We start from the raw sequence: 13,131 nt of genomic DNA on the forward strand, positions 1-13,131 counted from the left end.
CATTTAGGAGCAACAAAGGGGAAATGTAGAGGGAAATGGACCCTTGATCATTAAGATCTAGTCTTGCAGGGCTGCTCCACTTGCATGGTCAGAAGGGTGTACAACATCTCATGTAAGCTCACTGCTGTTGTCTGGCTAATAGTAGACGTACATGATGTTGCGTACATCCATGGGTCCTCTCTCCCCTTCTCCAGCTGTGCCATCTCTTCTGCTGAGGTGAAGGGTAGCGATCACTTGGCATATCATAGATGCAGATTCAGATTCATAAGCTGCTTATAAATGGGTTAAGCTCCCTTCTGCAGTCCCCCCTCCCCCCACTGCCAGGGTTGAACTGCTTCAGTCAGTACAGACTCTCCTTTTTTAGTTGTCTTTTCTGTTGATGGTATCTACTTTCTGGAAGGGGATTTCAAGAGAGGTCATGGGCTTTCTTCTGGAAAGCTTCACTGGAAAGGCTTAAAACCCTGCAGGTGGAGGCAAAGAGTGCTCTGTAGCCAAGGCTGCACTGGGTGTGTAACAACATGCCCTTGGGAGAAGACAGCAGTGGAGAGGAGGAGGTCCCTCTTCCTGTAGGAACTGTAAGGAGGGTATATGCAATTAAAAATTTAAGGGGCTAATGACACCTTCCTCTCCCAGATTTTTGGGGGAAATGGCAGTGTTATTTAGGCTAGAAGATCCTGTAGAAACAAGACCTTACAAGCAGCTTGGTAAAGAATGGAAGCAAATGCTTTCCTTTATTCCTCTTTTTAAAGACCTTCACTTCTGACATGCATAGTCTTAGAACATGTTTGACCACCTTTCCCTGCACGCAGATGGGCATGTGGTTTCAGTGCTGTTGACAGGCTGATAGTTTAGCAAGCTTGGCTGGCCAACTATTTGCTTCATGGGATCTTGGTGCAGCTGTAGGGATCCCCGTCCTTCGCAGTATACCTACTGAAGAGCTGAGTGGTGTACAATAACTCAAAGGACAAGCTCTGGATCTACCTGTAAAGCACTTGGACTTTTCCCTCTAGCAGACTTTTTTTTTTTTAAGCACCTGGGGTAAAAGATTTGGTACAGGTTCCAATTTATTTTATTTTTGAGCCTCTCTTCTCCTGCTCCAGCTTTCCTAGTAACAATCTTTCCTCTCTTTGCTCCTCTCCTGCTCTCTGCTCTGCTGCTGTTGCTATGGTTCCCCTTTGCAGGATGAGATCCTGGTGAGTAGAAGGCCACTCAGCAGGGTGTGCTAATGAACATTAATGTTGCATCTGGGAAGGCAAGAACAGTGCATAGACAAGCTATTCCCTCTGCTGCTGAACAGGGAGAGGAAAAGAGCTGGTAATAGACACAGGTGAAGCAGAAATGAGGTGCAAAGGTAGTATGTTAAAGAACATTTCAGAGCTGCTGATAGATGGTGTGAGTGGGTGGAGATGAAAAGCAGTAATCTAGGGATCTGGGGTTCTGTTTCACTGCCCCCTCCTGTCCACAAAGAGAATAGGTCTAGCTTGAATTTAACAGTGGGTGTGAAGTGAAGATCCAGTGTTTCTACATTTACCTTTGTAGGATAAATTGACAGTGAAAAGGATTGTGTGCCTCCATGGTAGGCTACTTGCCCAGTGCAACTTGCTAATATGCAGTGCAGTTGCATGGTTTTTCAACATTAGCTTGTTTTCAACAAGCATACCCATACGACAGGGTACCCACATGTACATGCATATGTATCTGGGTGTTAACAGTGAAGTAATATGCATAAAAAGGCTGATGCATTTAAGCTGATGCATACTTGTATTTGATTACTGCACACATGAGTCTCTAAAAAAGCACGTGGTGAGTTGGAATGTCCTAGAGAGTAATAGCCTGGCTTCTCTGCAAACCAAAAGTGTAGGAACTTGTACTGCCCTAAACTAGTGTGATTATTCAAATACATGGGTACGCTGAAGTCCAAGGTACTGATTCCAGATGCACCATTTTGTTCCTTCATACTTAATGTCTCCTTGTTACTAAACTAAACCCTTTCTGATCTGCTCACCCGTATCTTCCTCTTGAACTGGTCCCCACACACCCCCACCCCTGAGTTGGGTGAAGCACTCCTTGTGTACAGCATGCCAAAAGGTTTGCTGCTGGCTTGGTTTACTCTAGGCATGGCCTTCTCTGGGTGTTTTGCGGTGATCTGGTGCTTGTAGGTTGTGCCAGTGCCTGAGGTGCTCTCTGATGCAGTTCTTCCTGCATCTCTCTCCCCTTGGCAGAGGGTATAATGCACAGCACAGCCAGGTTCCTTCCTGCCTCCTTTTTGTACTATTCCTGGCCCTTTTGAGCCCTAGGCCAATTGAGTTGGGGGGCTCTCTTGGCAGCAGCAGAGAGCATGGTGTTCCTTGTCTTTCTATGGTGTTCTGTGTGTAGGGATACCCTGTTCTTTCCCTTGTCACCTAAGGCCAGGCTTTTAGGATTCTTGTTAATGCTTGCTACTCCTGTCCCCTTAGGTGATCCGAAAGGGCTGGCTCACCATCAACAACATCGGGATCATGAAGGGTGGCTCCAAGGAGTATTGGTTTGTCCTGACAGCAGAGAACCTCTCCTGGTATAAGGATGATGAGGTGAGTAGCTCAGCTCTGAGACTTCAGTCTTGGGGGAACTGAGCATCTGATGAGGATTAGGCCTTCAGTTCTCTGGGTGTTACAAGTGTATCCAAGTACTGAGTGTCTCCTTCTGTGCAGCTTGTGACATAAGCTGAAATGATCCTTGGGCCTGGTTCCCTGCGGTCTCGCTGCTGCTGAACAGTTCTGTATTGATCTGAATGTGGCTTTCTTGACACACAAGGGGAAACTCATTTGGTAACATTTGTGCTTGAAGCCCTAGCTCAGCAGAAAGTTGACAGACACTTGGAACGGACTTGACCTTCTTCTGGCTTGCTGTGGCAGCTGTGTTCAAGGGAGTGATGGGTTAGCTCTGAGATCTGGGCTTTTTGGTATTTCTGGAGTAGCCATGGTGAATTCTTTGAAGGAGTGTGGCAGAGTTTTTGATGTGTCTCTGTCACGAGAAAAAAAGCCATCTCCTTTCTGAGCACAGCAGCAGGAGCTGTGGAGCTAAAGCTGCAGCTCAGATGCTGGCTCCTTCTGACTCTGGGTAACTTACTTAACCTCTCCAGGATTCAGTTACCGCAGCTGCAAAGCAAGAATATCTCTTTTCAACATTTGTGTATTGAACAGTTAGCTTGTATTTGTAAAATTCTTTGAATTGTGAGTGGTCAGAGTATTAATCATTAAAAGTGATGTGTGAAAAGTGATTCCACACAGTGATGTGTGGAAAAGCACTGATAGTAACATGGACCTACTCTGCAGAGTTGCTTAGAAATATTGAATATTAGGAATCCTCGCACTGTGCTGTAGTGTCTTTCTCCTTTAGTAGGAAATGAGATACAAGCTGCCAGAACTATGTCCCAGCTGAAATTATCATTGTCAGCTGTCAATGGTGTGTTGCTTCCTGTTCAAGACAAAGGTAGACAGTTGTCCTGTGGATTTACTTTGAGTAGAGAAAAGCGTAGCAAGATGGTTTTGGTAAGAACATAACTGAAAGGCTTAGCCCCACTCGGTATGCTGGAGGGTGTGAGGAAGTGCGTAGTACACTGTAGTCCATACATTGGGTTGATTGGCACTTCCAATTCCAGATAAAGAAACTGTCTCATCCCTTGTTGTGATTTCTTTTTATTTATTCTTTGTCTAAGTGGTATGCCTGGGAACTGCAGCCAGACCCATTCTTCTCTTGCTGATTTGAGTGGGTCTGTCCATTTTCAAGCAGGTGGAAATGATGAGAAAGATGGTGATGAGTCATCCTCCAAATATCATCTTCCGCATGGAGACTGCTATAGTGCCGCTATGGCTGAGCAGGCAGCAATCTCTCCGTTAAAGACCCAGGCACTGGAATAGCTTTTGCTACATCAGTGCGTCTCTGCTGCAAGACCTTTGCATTCAGAGCTGCTGGGGGATGCTTTGCTGTCCTCCAGGTTACATAGGCAGGTCGGGTGGTTATGAACATTGAGTGGTTTAAATCAAAGCCAGCTGCTACATCTGTATTGCAGAGATGATGAGAACTGCCTGTTCTTCCCCGGGGGAGTGGGAGGGCTGCAGTGGGGGTGTGTAAGCTGTTGATAGATCCCAGCTGATGGGGTGAGGGTTGGCTGTCCCTTCCCTCCTGAGGGAGGGCAGCTTTGGGGGTGGGCAGCAGCTGGAGGTCTGCACCGCTTCCCCTCTGTATGGCGAGAGGTAGAGCTGCCTAATTAAAGCAGTGCCCTGCCAGCCAGCATCCCTTAAACAAACACAGGAGACCCAGTGCTGCCGAGGCTCGAGCAGCCTCTGAGAAAGGAGCCTTTGTTTTTAACTGGGTGGGAGCAGAGGGGAAAGGGGAGCATGTTTTTATTTCTTATTTTTTTTTCCCCCCTTCCCCCACCTCACATTCAGCTTCTTGATCTGTGGCCACTGCTGGGATGAAAGGAAGCAGCTTCCCCCTGGACTCCGTAGCTGAGCGGGGCTAAAAGTTGGTGCATTTGAGGGGCGGCTTGGAGAGCCGCGAGCGTGGGGATCCCCCTGCTAAACCTCGGTCCCGCAGGGAGCTGGCTCCGGCTCAGAGCCTGCCGCCGTGCGCGGCCCTCTGTCGAGCAAGGGTCCCCTGTCGGTCTGTCCCCGTCCTCGCCTTCCCCACCAGCTCGGGAGGAGGCCTGGCATCCTCCAAGGCTCCTGCAATCCTCTCGTGTGTGTGTGTGTGTGTTTTATAAAGGCTGTATACCGTGATCTTTCTTCCTTTAAACTCCAGGCAGACAAAGCCGCCCCCCTCCTTCCCAACTCGACTCCGGTGGGCTCTTGCCCCAGATCCCCTGAGCTCTGGCAAGCGTCCAGAGGAAATGAGGGAAGCGAGCGTGTCCTGTGCGGCTGGAAGCGCCCGCAGCGGAGTTGGGGGCAGCGACGGGGGAAGGAGCGGGGGCAACCCGCGTGCGCTGGGATCGGGGCGAAGGCTGGGCTAGCCCCGCCGGCGAGCCGAGGGGGGAGTGGGGCGCGCCGTCCCTCCCTGCCCCATTTCGTGAGCCCGGGCCCAGAGTCTGAGCGCTGGAGACATCTGGACCCCATTAGTGAAATACCAGCCTTTCCGCAATGCTCGCTTGTTTTTCCTCCCCTCTGAAGAAACGAACTGAAACTTAAAATGCCTTAAAGGGCCCAGCATCGCGTGTTAGCGAGGACGCGGCTGCTGGTGCTCTGCAGGGGCCTGAAGGAGTGCGCTGGGAGGGGAAGGGAGCCAGCGGGCCAGCGGGGGTGGAAAATTGGCTCCCTGCTCTGCCTGGCTGCCAAGGGCTTTTCTTTTTTTCATGTATGTGTGTGCGTTTGGGTTCTCTGTTTTTCTTCCTGTCTCCTTTCAATGAGTCAAACACTGACCCCATGGAGAGCGGCCCCACATAGCACTGGCTGCCCAAGACCTGGAGACCCTTCGGAGATGCCTGCACGCGGTGGGGTTGCGCTGGCGGGGGGAGGCGGGGAGGACCCTGCGCCGGTGCCTGCCGCTGACACGGAGCGCGATCCCCTCGCTCGGGGAGGCCACCGGGTCCCCAGGGCTGGAGCAGCAGCACAGCGCTCCCGCGTGCCGGCTGGCTGCTCGGCGAGCACCGCCGCAGACACGATGCAAGAACTGAATTAGACTAGTCCTTCTGCCTGACTCCCTTACGAAAGCCCCAGTGCCGCCTTCTCTGCAGGACTCGCTTCCCCTCCAGCAGGGAAAGAGGGGCAGTGAGCGGGGCTAGAGTTGCTGGTGATAGGGACCTCGTAGAGGAGCTGTAACGAGCGCTGTGCTTAGTGGTTCCCATTAGTAAAGCTTAATGCCTGCTGGAGGGGACCCCGGGCTCTCCGTTCTGCAAGAGTGACCGTTTCTGCTGGAGTGCCCGTGCCTGTGTGTGCCCCTGTGTGCAGGAGTGGGGGATATATCTGCTGCTCCCTTTGGGAATTTGTGTGAATGTACAATACAGATGGGACCTTCTGCCCTTACTCAGGTAAATCATGTACTAGAAGTTTGGGGCTTATAATAACAGGTGACTGCATGAGAGGAATATGACCTTATTTGCTTGTGTAAGAGTATTGCAGTGTGATGTGTGCGATGTCGGTGCATTTGAGTGTGTGTGTGTGTACAGGAGGGGTGGGTGCAGTTTTAGGCACTTTCAGGTATTTATGTGATGGGGGAATATTTCATATTCTTTGTGTCATACTGATTCCTACTGGATCAGTGCTTGGGATCTTTTGCTGTCCTCGTGCCTTCCTTCTCTTTTGCTTGAGGTAGAAAGGTACTTTCTCCTGTCTAGGGGAAAATGTGACCTTATTCACAGTCATTAGACTGTCACTTACTCTGCTGTCAGTGGCTTCTACCTAATTCTAGTTAGAAATAAATAAATCAATAATGAGATTGTTTTTCCCACCCCATCCCAAGCAATTTATGTCCTTGAGGCCCAACTCAGCCAGTGGAAATCTTTTCTTTGCTCTAATGCTTAAAGCCCCACAAGTCATCAGAAAGTTGCTGTAACGGGGTGGTGACTGTGGCTGGCCCAGTTGCAGCTCAGTTTTTGTACCTGGTTTGTTTTAAGACCATAGAAGTATGTTTGCTCCGAGGTTCATCCTGTGCCACTTTCACACTGGTCTCGGGCTCTGAAACATGTTCGTTCTTTGTCCTTTTCTTTTTTTTTCATTCAGTCAGTCATTCTCTTGCACACGTGCATGTTTTATCGTGAATAATATCTTACTCTCTTGTCTTGCTCAGTCCTTATTTGTCCTTTCACTCGCTGTTTCTCGTCTTTCTTTTCCAGACAAACATCAAAGCAAACACAACTTCCAGAGCATCCAAACCTCCAACTTTCAGTCCTTTGTGGGTTTTTTCTTTATTAATGGTCAGCATTCTTCATGAAGTGAAATCCCCTTTTTTCAGTCACTTTTCTCTGCTTGATCCTCCCTTCCCAGGTAGCAAGACGCGGTGCAGCTGTAACTCATTCAGGCCCTTGTCTCCAACTGTGCATTTTATGGCAAAGTTCAGCATATGAAACAAGCAGTCATGAACACATCTGTCCCTGGGACAAGTGCGTGAAACTGAAAGAAATGATTGCAAAGAAGGGAGTAGAGGAGAGGGAGAAGGAGTGACAGGAGGGGTGTGAGTAGGCTGGTGAAGAGGCAGGTAAAAGTGACCATCAAGCATGGCTCCGCAGGGTTATATCCTTGCAGGTTTAGACACAGGTGAAGCTTGCATGCAGCTGCCCACAGCCCACCCTCTCCAAGCGTGTCCCTCTGCCGTGCAGGTGTTTCCATCCCCGTGCAGCACTGGCAGTGTGTGGTGTATCCCAGCACAGCCTAACCAATGTGCAGACTACTGTACAATCTCGTAGTCCTGAACAGGTAGTCTGAACACTGGGCAGACGGAGTGGAGCCTCTGTGATCTGCTCTCCGGCTATCAGCAGCTTATTAGTCCTTTCCCCTCCCTGCCTTTGGGATGGGGTTTTGGGGACAGAGATGGGGTGAGAGAAAGTCCAGGTCCCGATTGAAGAAACATCCTCCTTCGGCAGCTGGGAAAAAAAGATGTTGCTCCCTGCATGTTTCCAATTTCGAGCAAGCTTCCAAGCCCTTTTCTCTTCCAGCGCTGGTGTCGGGAGGCTGGTACCTGGTTTCCACCTGGGCGTGCTGCACCTTTGTGGAAAGAGGGAGGAGGGAAAAAAAAAAACAATCAATTACTGCTGTTCAGGGAGGAAATGCTGAAGCTTTGGCCGTCACCCAGGTGTGCAGAACTCATTGCTTCATTCAACCCTTTTTCTCCCCCCTGCGTCTGGCGCAGCAGTTGGTGGTTCTGGGCGGGAGGATTCCCAGGCCCCATGCACCTTCATCTCCTCCGGCCCAGCTCTGTCCTGAAGAACAGCCCTTGCCTGGGGTCCAGAGCAAAGCGCAAACAAGACCGGCCTTTGCTTCCAAGCCCTCAACAAGAGTCCTTTGACCCGCCTTGGCCAGCTGCCTTTGCAGCTAGCCTCCGGCTACTGCAGGAGCAATCCGCATCCCCTCCTTTTCTCCCCCCACCATGTCTGGCACTCGCTGAGCCTTCCCTCCCTCTTCTGGTTTTTGCTCCCTCCCTTCTTGCTTCCCTTCTGTCCTTCTGCCTCAATTGACGTGGCAGTGGAAAGCTAACTAGACTCGAGGGAGGAGCTTGCTGGCTGCTGGGAAGGCCAGAGGTTGGCAGGAAGTGAGCCGTCTGACGGATAAGGTTGCGTGGGGGAAAGGAAGGTTCCCTACCTCGCCTGGAAACTTGAGGAATGCCGTCTCCTTCTGCGGCGCTTGGCTCCCATGTAGCGATTCCAGATGTTCTCTAGCCCATGTGGTTCGCTCCCTCTCTCCCTGGTGCTGCAGGGATAAAGAGGGCTTTATGTACGCTGCACGTCTCTCTTCCAGGATCCCTTTTTCTTGTGTGTATACTGGTGGACAGTTAAAATTTATGGCCAAAAATATGAATACCTGGAACCTCCCACTTTGGCCCTAACCATGCACTGGGGAAGAATAACTGAGCCGCTCCTTTTCCCAGGGGTGTGCAACACTCTGCACATGTGTCACACTTTGCCTCATCAAAGCAAGTCGAATACTTGGTGTTGGTTCATCTCTGCCCTGGCGCAGGGGCAGGCGTGGGAAGGAGTGCGTGCCCGTCCTTTGCGGCGGCTGACCTTACGGAGGTCACAACAGTGGAGGTCTGGGCACGGCGGCCTCTTTAGTTCTTAAGCCACACAGTTTCTGCCTGTGTTTTCTGATGCACCCTCTAATGGCCTCCGAGGGGTGAACGCAGCTGGCTTTGGCCATCCATTCACTAGCTACATGTTTAAATCTGCATATTATTTCAGCTGATGTCTGTTTTTGCAGTTTTGAGCAGGTGAGGAACATGCATGCAGTTGATTACTATTGTGCTCACTGAGCCAACAGTGATGGTTGTATTTAATCCCATGAGTCCAGGTCTAGTGTCTACAGAACTTTTGAACTAAATCAGCTTAAAATCTTAGGGTGTGATGTTAAACCGATCTAGCTTTCCTATGTAAACAAGCCATTATGGCTGCTTTGCAGTTCAGAGCAGTGACCACACAGTGACCAGTAAATTATGCTCTGAGGGGAAAAAGTGAGGCAGGTGGACTGTGTTTTGGGAAGATGTTCTTGAGACATGCATATTTTGAGTGACTGAGGCTTCCTGGAAAAACCACAGCTCAGGAATATAGCTCTTCTAATGTGGATTTTCTTTGCAAAGGCAAGAAGCAGATGAGTGGTTGGCAAGGTCTTGTTTTTGGGGGGGGGGGAGGTTCCTAGTTAAAATGCTTAACCAACTTCAGTGTGTATATTCTTAATTATAATACTAATATTTTTCCACTCGGGTAGGGTCTTATTGCAGGAGACTCCAAAATACCATGCATGAGTTGAACGCAAATGAGCTGACTGAAGTTCCAGCCATCTCTGGGGCAGATTTATTTACCCACAGCACTCTACACTTACAAGAAGGAAAGGAGACTAAGAGGTTTAAGCCTGATGAATTGCTTCTAATTTCACAGGGCCACCAATTAAAACAATGGTAGTGCTCCTTCTCCCATACCACAGACCCTCGTCTCTGTGCAAAAAGTGGTGTTTGTTATAACAGCCACAGGGAAACCTTTAATTAGTTTATCTGTGCTCCAAACTCAAACTGAGACCTAATAATTCTGCCAATTACTTTCTTTACTGCAAGTGCCAATTTCCAACCTCAGGGGAGCCTACACATGCATCTGTCAGCTTCACTTCACATGTATCCAAGAGCAGGAAAATTTAACTTGCTATTGAGAAAGTCCAGTTGAATGAAGGAACTGCTTTGGCTCAGGCTGGCCTGCTGAGTCTTCTGGATTTCTTGGAGGCTATTTCCTAGAGGAAAGCAATGAATATTTAGGTGATAGTGCAGACCATTACTGCCTCTAGCCAAAGCCAGTCTCTTGAACTTGGCCAAAATAAAGGTATGTGTAGGGTCATCAAGCTGCAACTGAAGCATCCCTTTCTCTTCTCCTGCTGTTATGCTTCATGTTCCACAACTGGATCCTGATCTTTCCTGGCAGTGTCTTTTTGTGGTGGTAGGTGTGAAGTACAGAGCCCTACGGCTGTGTCTACACTGTTAGGGGTGAGGGGTAGTCTTCAGGCACTTATCCTGCCTGTGCAAGTAGCTTGCAGTCATCTCTTTCTGTAGTTCTTCATGCAAGTGGTGCAACTCCTGTTAGGAACAGTAGCCTGGATTAGGGGTAGCTAACCCTGTGCCCGCAATATTCTCTTGCCAGTATTTGGGCATTTGTGTTTTGTTTCATACTGCCAGTCTGAGTGCTTCTACCGCTTCTCTACCTCTCCTTGGCCTAGTGGCTGTACAGATTAATTCACAGCCAATGCACTCATTTCACAGAACCTGTATTCTGCTACTGAGCGATAGTTCTGTCTGTGGTTTTTTTCTGCTTGTTTTCTGTCTTGTGGCCAGGAGGAGATACCTTATGAGCAACACAAGCCTCTTGGGATCAAGCTGAGGGCTTTGAATATAGTATCGCACAAACTCCCTTTCCCATCTCAGTGTGCGCTGGCTCTTCTTCCTCTTCCTTCTCTTCCCCCTCCAAATGTGTTAAACTAGAGAGAGAAGCCCTCTTCCCCTTTTGGCCAGGATGCTGTTCAGCCAGAGCACATACTGCCAGATTGCTAACATATGGGCAGAAGGCTCAGCCAAAGTTTTGAGAGGCTCAGCCCTTGGCAGCTCGTTCCACACTTTCCTGTCTCTGCATTCAGGAAATGAAGTCAGAGTGTTGATATAAAACAGGCTGGACTGAAAACTGAGAAGCTGGAAAGACTGAAGTGGGAGCTCGAAGGGGGGAGGTGTGGGGAGATGGAGAGCGGCAGGGGCTCCTTGCACTGTTCATTGCCCTGCAAAATGCATGGACTGGGATGTTGTTGCCTTGCACAGTGTCCTCCCTTTGATTGTTCTCTCTACCTCAGAGCCAGAGAACTGGAACTTTTTGCTGGCAGACAGATGTACACATCTTGCCTCTGGTATACGGAAAGATGAGCATGCAGAAACAGTGTTGTCTTGATCACATGGAAGCATTTATGCAAGAGCTCTGAAAGGGTGAAAGACAAAACAACTCTGGCAAAGAACATGTATTTCCACATCTGGGACATGGGATGCCCTCATCATTTGACTGTTTCCTGAATGACTTTATTGCTAAATTTCTATGGAATGATGTGGTTCTAACACTATGGAATAGCTTTTCCCAGATAGCTTTCCACATGCATTATTTCTGACTAGCCCAGAGACCCCATTGGTGGGGTGTGAAGGGAGTTCCAGCTGAGTGAGGCTGCAGTGGGATGGGCCGGCTTGCCTAGGGCTCAGCAGTTGGTGTGCTGCACTTCTCGGACACTAGTTCAGCCTAAAGCAGCACAATAATGCCTGAAAGTAATAGAAAGCTGGAGGTGAAGACTTCTCTTGCCTTTATAACCCAGTGTCTTCGGTGGAAGAGAATGGGGGGTTTGGTAGCTACACAAGTGATATCTTGCTGTATTTTTCTAGATACTGGTTTCTAGGATGTCCTTGTTATGTAAATGTTCTAATGGACCAGTATAGTTTGATCTTTAGGGCATGTGTGAGCTGTGTAGGGCTTGGTGTCCTTGGCAAACTCAGGTCAATTTAACTGAGACTTAGGAGGATGTTAGGCTGGACTTGCCATCCTCTGAGTGTTGGAGCTCAGCACCTTTGCCATCCTTATCTGCTGCTCTGCCCTGCCTTTTTCTTCTAGTTAGATTTTTAGTATCTTTGCTCACTGACCATCTTTCCTTTCCCTTCTCATTTCCCCTGTGAGCGATCACATTTTCTTGTTTCCAGTCAAGAGAGCTTTACAGACGTACTAGTTGCTCAGAAGGGGACAGTCATACATGAGTATGCCATACTTCCACTGGAGTCTTGGATAGATGCTTTCTGCCTTTTGGAGATCAGTGTGATGGCTCCCTCTTTTGTTATTTTGGGGTATAATGTCCAGCTGGAAACTGGATGTTTAAAATGGGAACCTCAATCCAAACTCACTTCTGTTAATTTCCTGTAGATCCAGATTTGAAACTAAGGGGAGAAAATGACTTCTAGCTTAGTTTCTGAATGTTAATGTCAAAATTAAAATCAAGTTTGTGGTTTTTCTTTTTGTTTAAAGAGGGCACCTAGGACTAAAAATGTTGGATTTAGTTTTGAGTGCCATGTCCTATATGTTTGGTTGGAAGTATCAGATAGGAACCAAACCATAAGGCCGTGGATGCTGTTACTCTGAAAAATAGTTGCCTGAAGATGTCTGAGACTAGTCACTTCTAGAATTTTAGATTTTGGTTTTTAACATTCACCAGGTGATAAAGTGCTTATTTTGCTTGAGCTTCTGACTGCTCAGAGCATGAGATTTTCATTAGTGAAGACAGTTATTTGATTATTTTCAACATAGGAGGCCTTTAGGCAGCCTTACAGTATCCTGCATTATTGCAGTCAGAGCTGCTGTTTAATCTACTGATGCATATTTATTCTTGCTTAAAATACTTTATTGGTTAGAGATAAATTTAAGTTGATAGTCCTTAAGTTCTGTGTCAACTCAGGTTCTGTATCAAGTGACTGGCTCTTTTTGGACCCGGAACATAGGTTTTAGTAATGAAAATAAGAAAATGAAGAGATGACAGTGTGGCAGTGAGAGCTGTGTGGCAGACTGACTTGAGGAGATAACAGGACTCATGCTGAGAGCCCTTCTTGGTGCCAGGGCCCTCGAGTGGGTCATAACATGGAGCAAGTGATGACCTGCTCATAGGCTGTTGGAGCAGGGCTGGCATGTCCCCCGCTGGCTGAGCCTCGTGGGGGTGCCACAGCAGGCGTGGGAGGCCCATTTGCGAGGGAGTGTAGGGAGCTGGTGTTTAGGGCCATGCATTTTACCAATCGCTTCGGGAGATGGCGGGAGTGGGGCTTGCGGGGTGCTGCTCTTGGTACTCTTTCATGGAGCACGAGGGGCTCTTTGACTGCTTCCCCAAGGAGGTAAGTAGGGCTGAGGGTGCTCTGTTTGGAGGTGTATGTGTGGGTTTTCTTGGGTTTTTTTGGAGGGGATGG

General features: G+C 48.7%; 1 protein-coding gene across 10 annotated transcripts in view; it reads left to right on the forward strand.

Moving 5' to 3' along the window:
• DNM1 (dynamin 1) overlaps positions 1-13,131 on the forward strand; it is a 73,641-nt gene that overhangs the window by 44,901 nt on the left and 15,609 nt on the right. For all 10 annotated transcript variants that reach the window (XR_010886124.1, XR_010886125.1, XR_010886122.1 and 7 more), the window contains exon 14: positions 2,457-2,570. Coding sequence is in view for 5 of the 10 variants with exons in the window: in XM_067308887.1 (XP_067164988.1) it covers positions 2,457-2,570 (114 nt within the window). In the remaining 5 variants the exon portion in view is untranslated. The remainder of the gene's footprint in view (positions 1-2,456; positions 2,571-13,131) is intronic.

The sequence above is a fragment of the Apteryx mantelli genome, chromosome 21 (genome assembly GCF_036417845.1).
Source record: "Apteryx mantelli isolate bAptMan1 chromosome 21, bAptMan1.hap1, whole genome shotgun sequence".
Lineage (NCBI taxonomy): Eukaryota > Metazoa > Chordata > Aves > Apterygiformes > Apterygidae > Apteryx > Apteryx mantelli.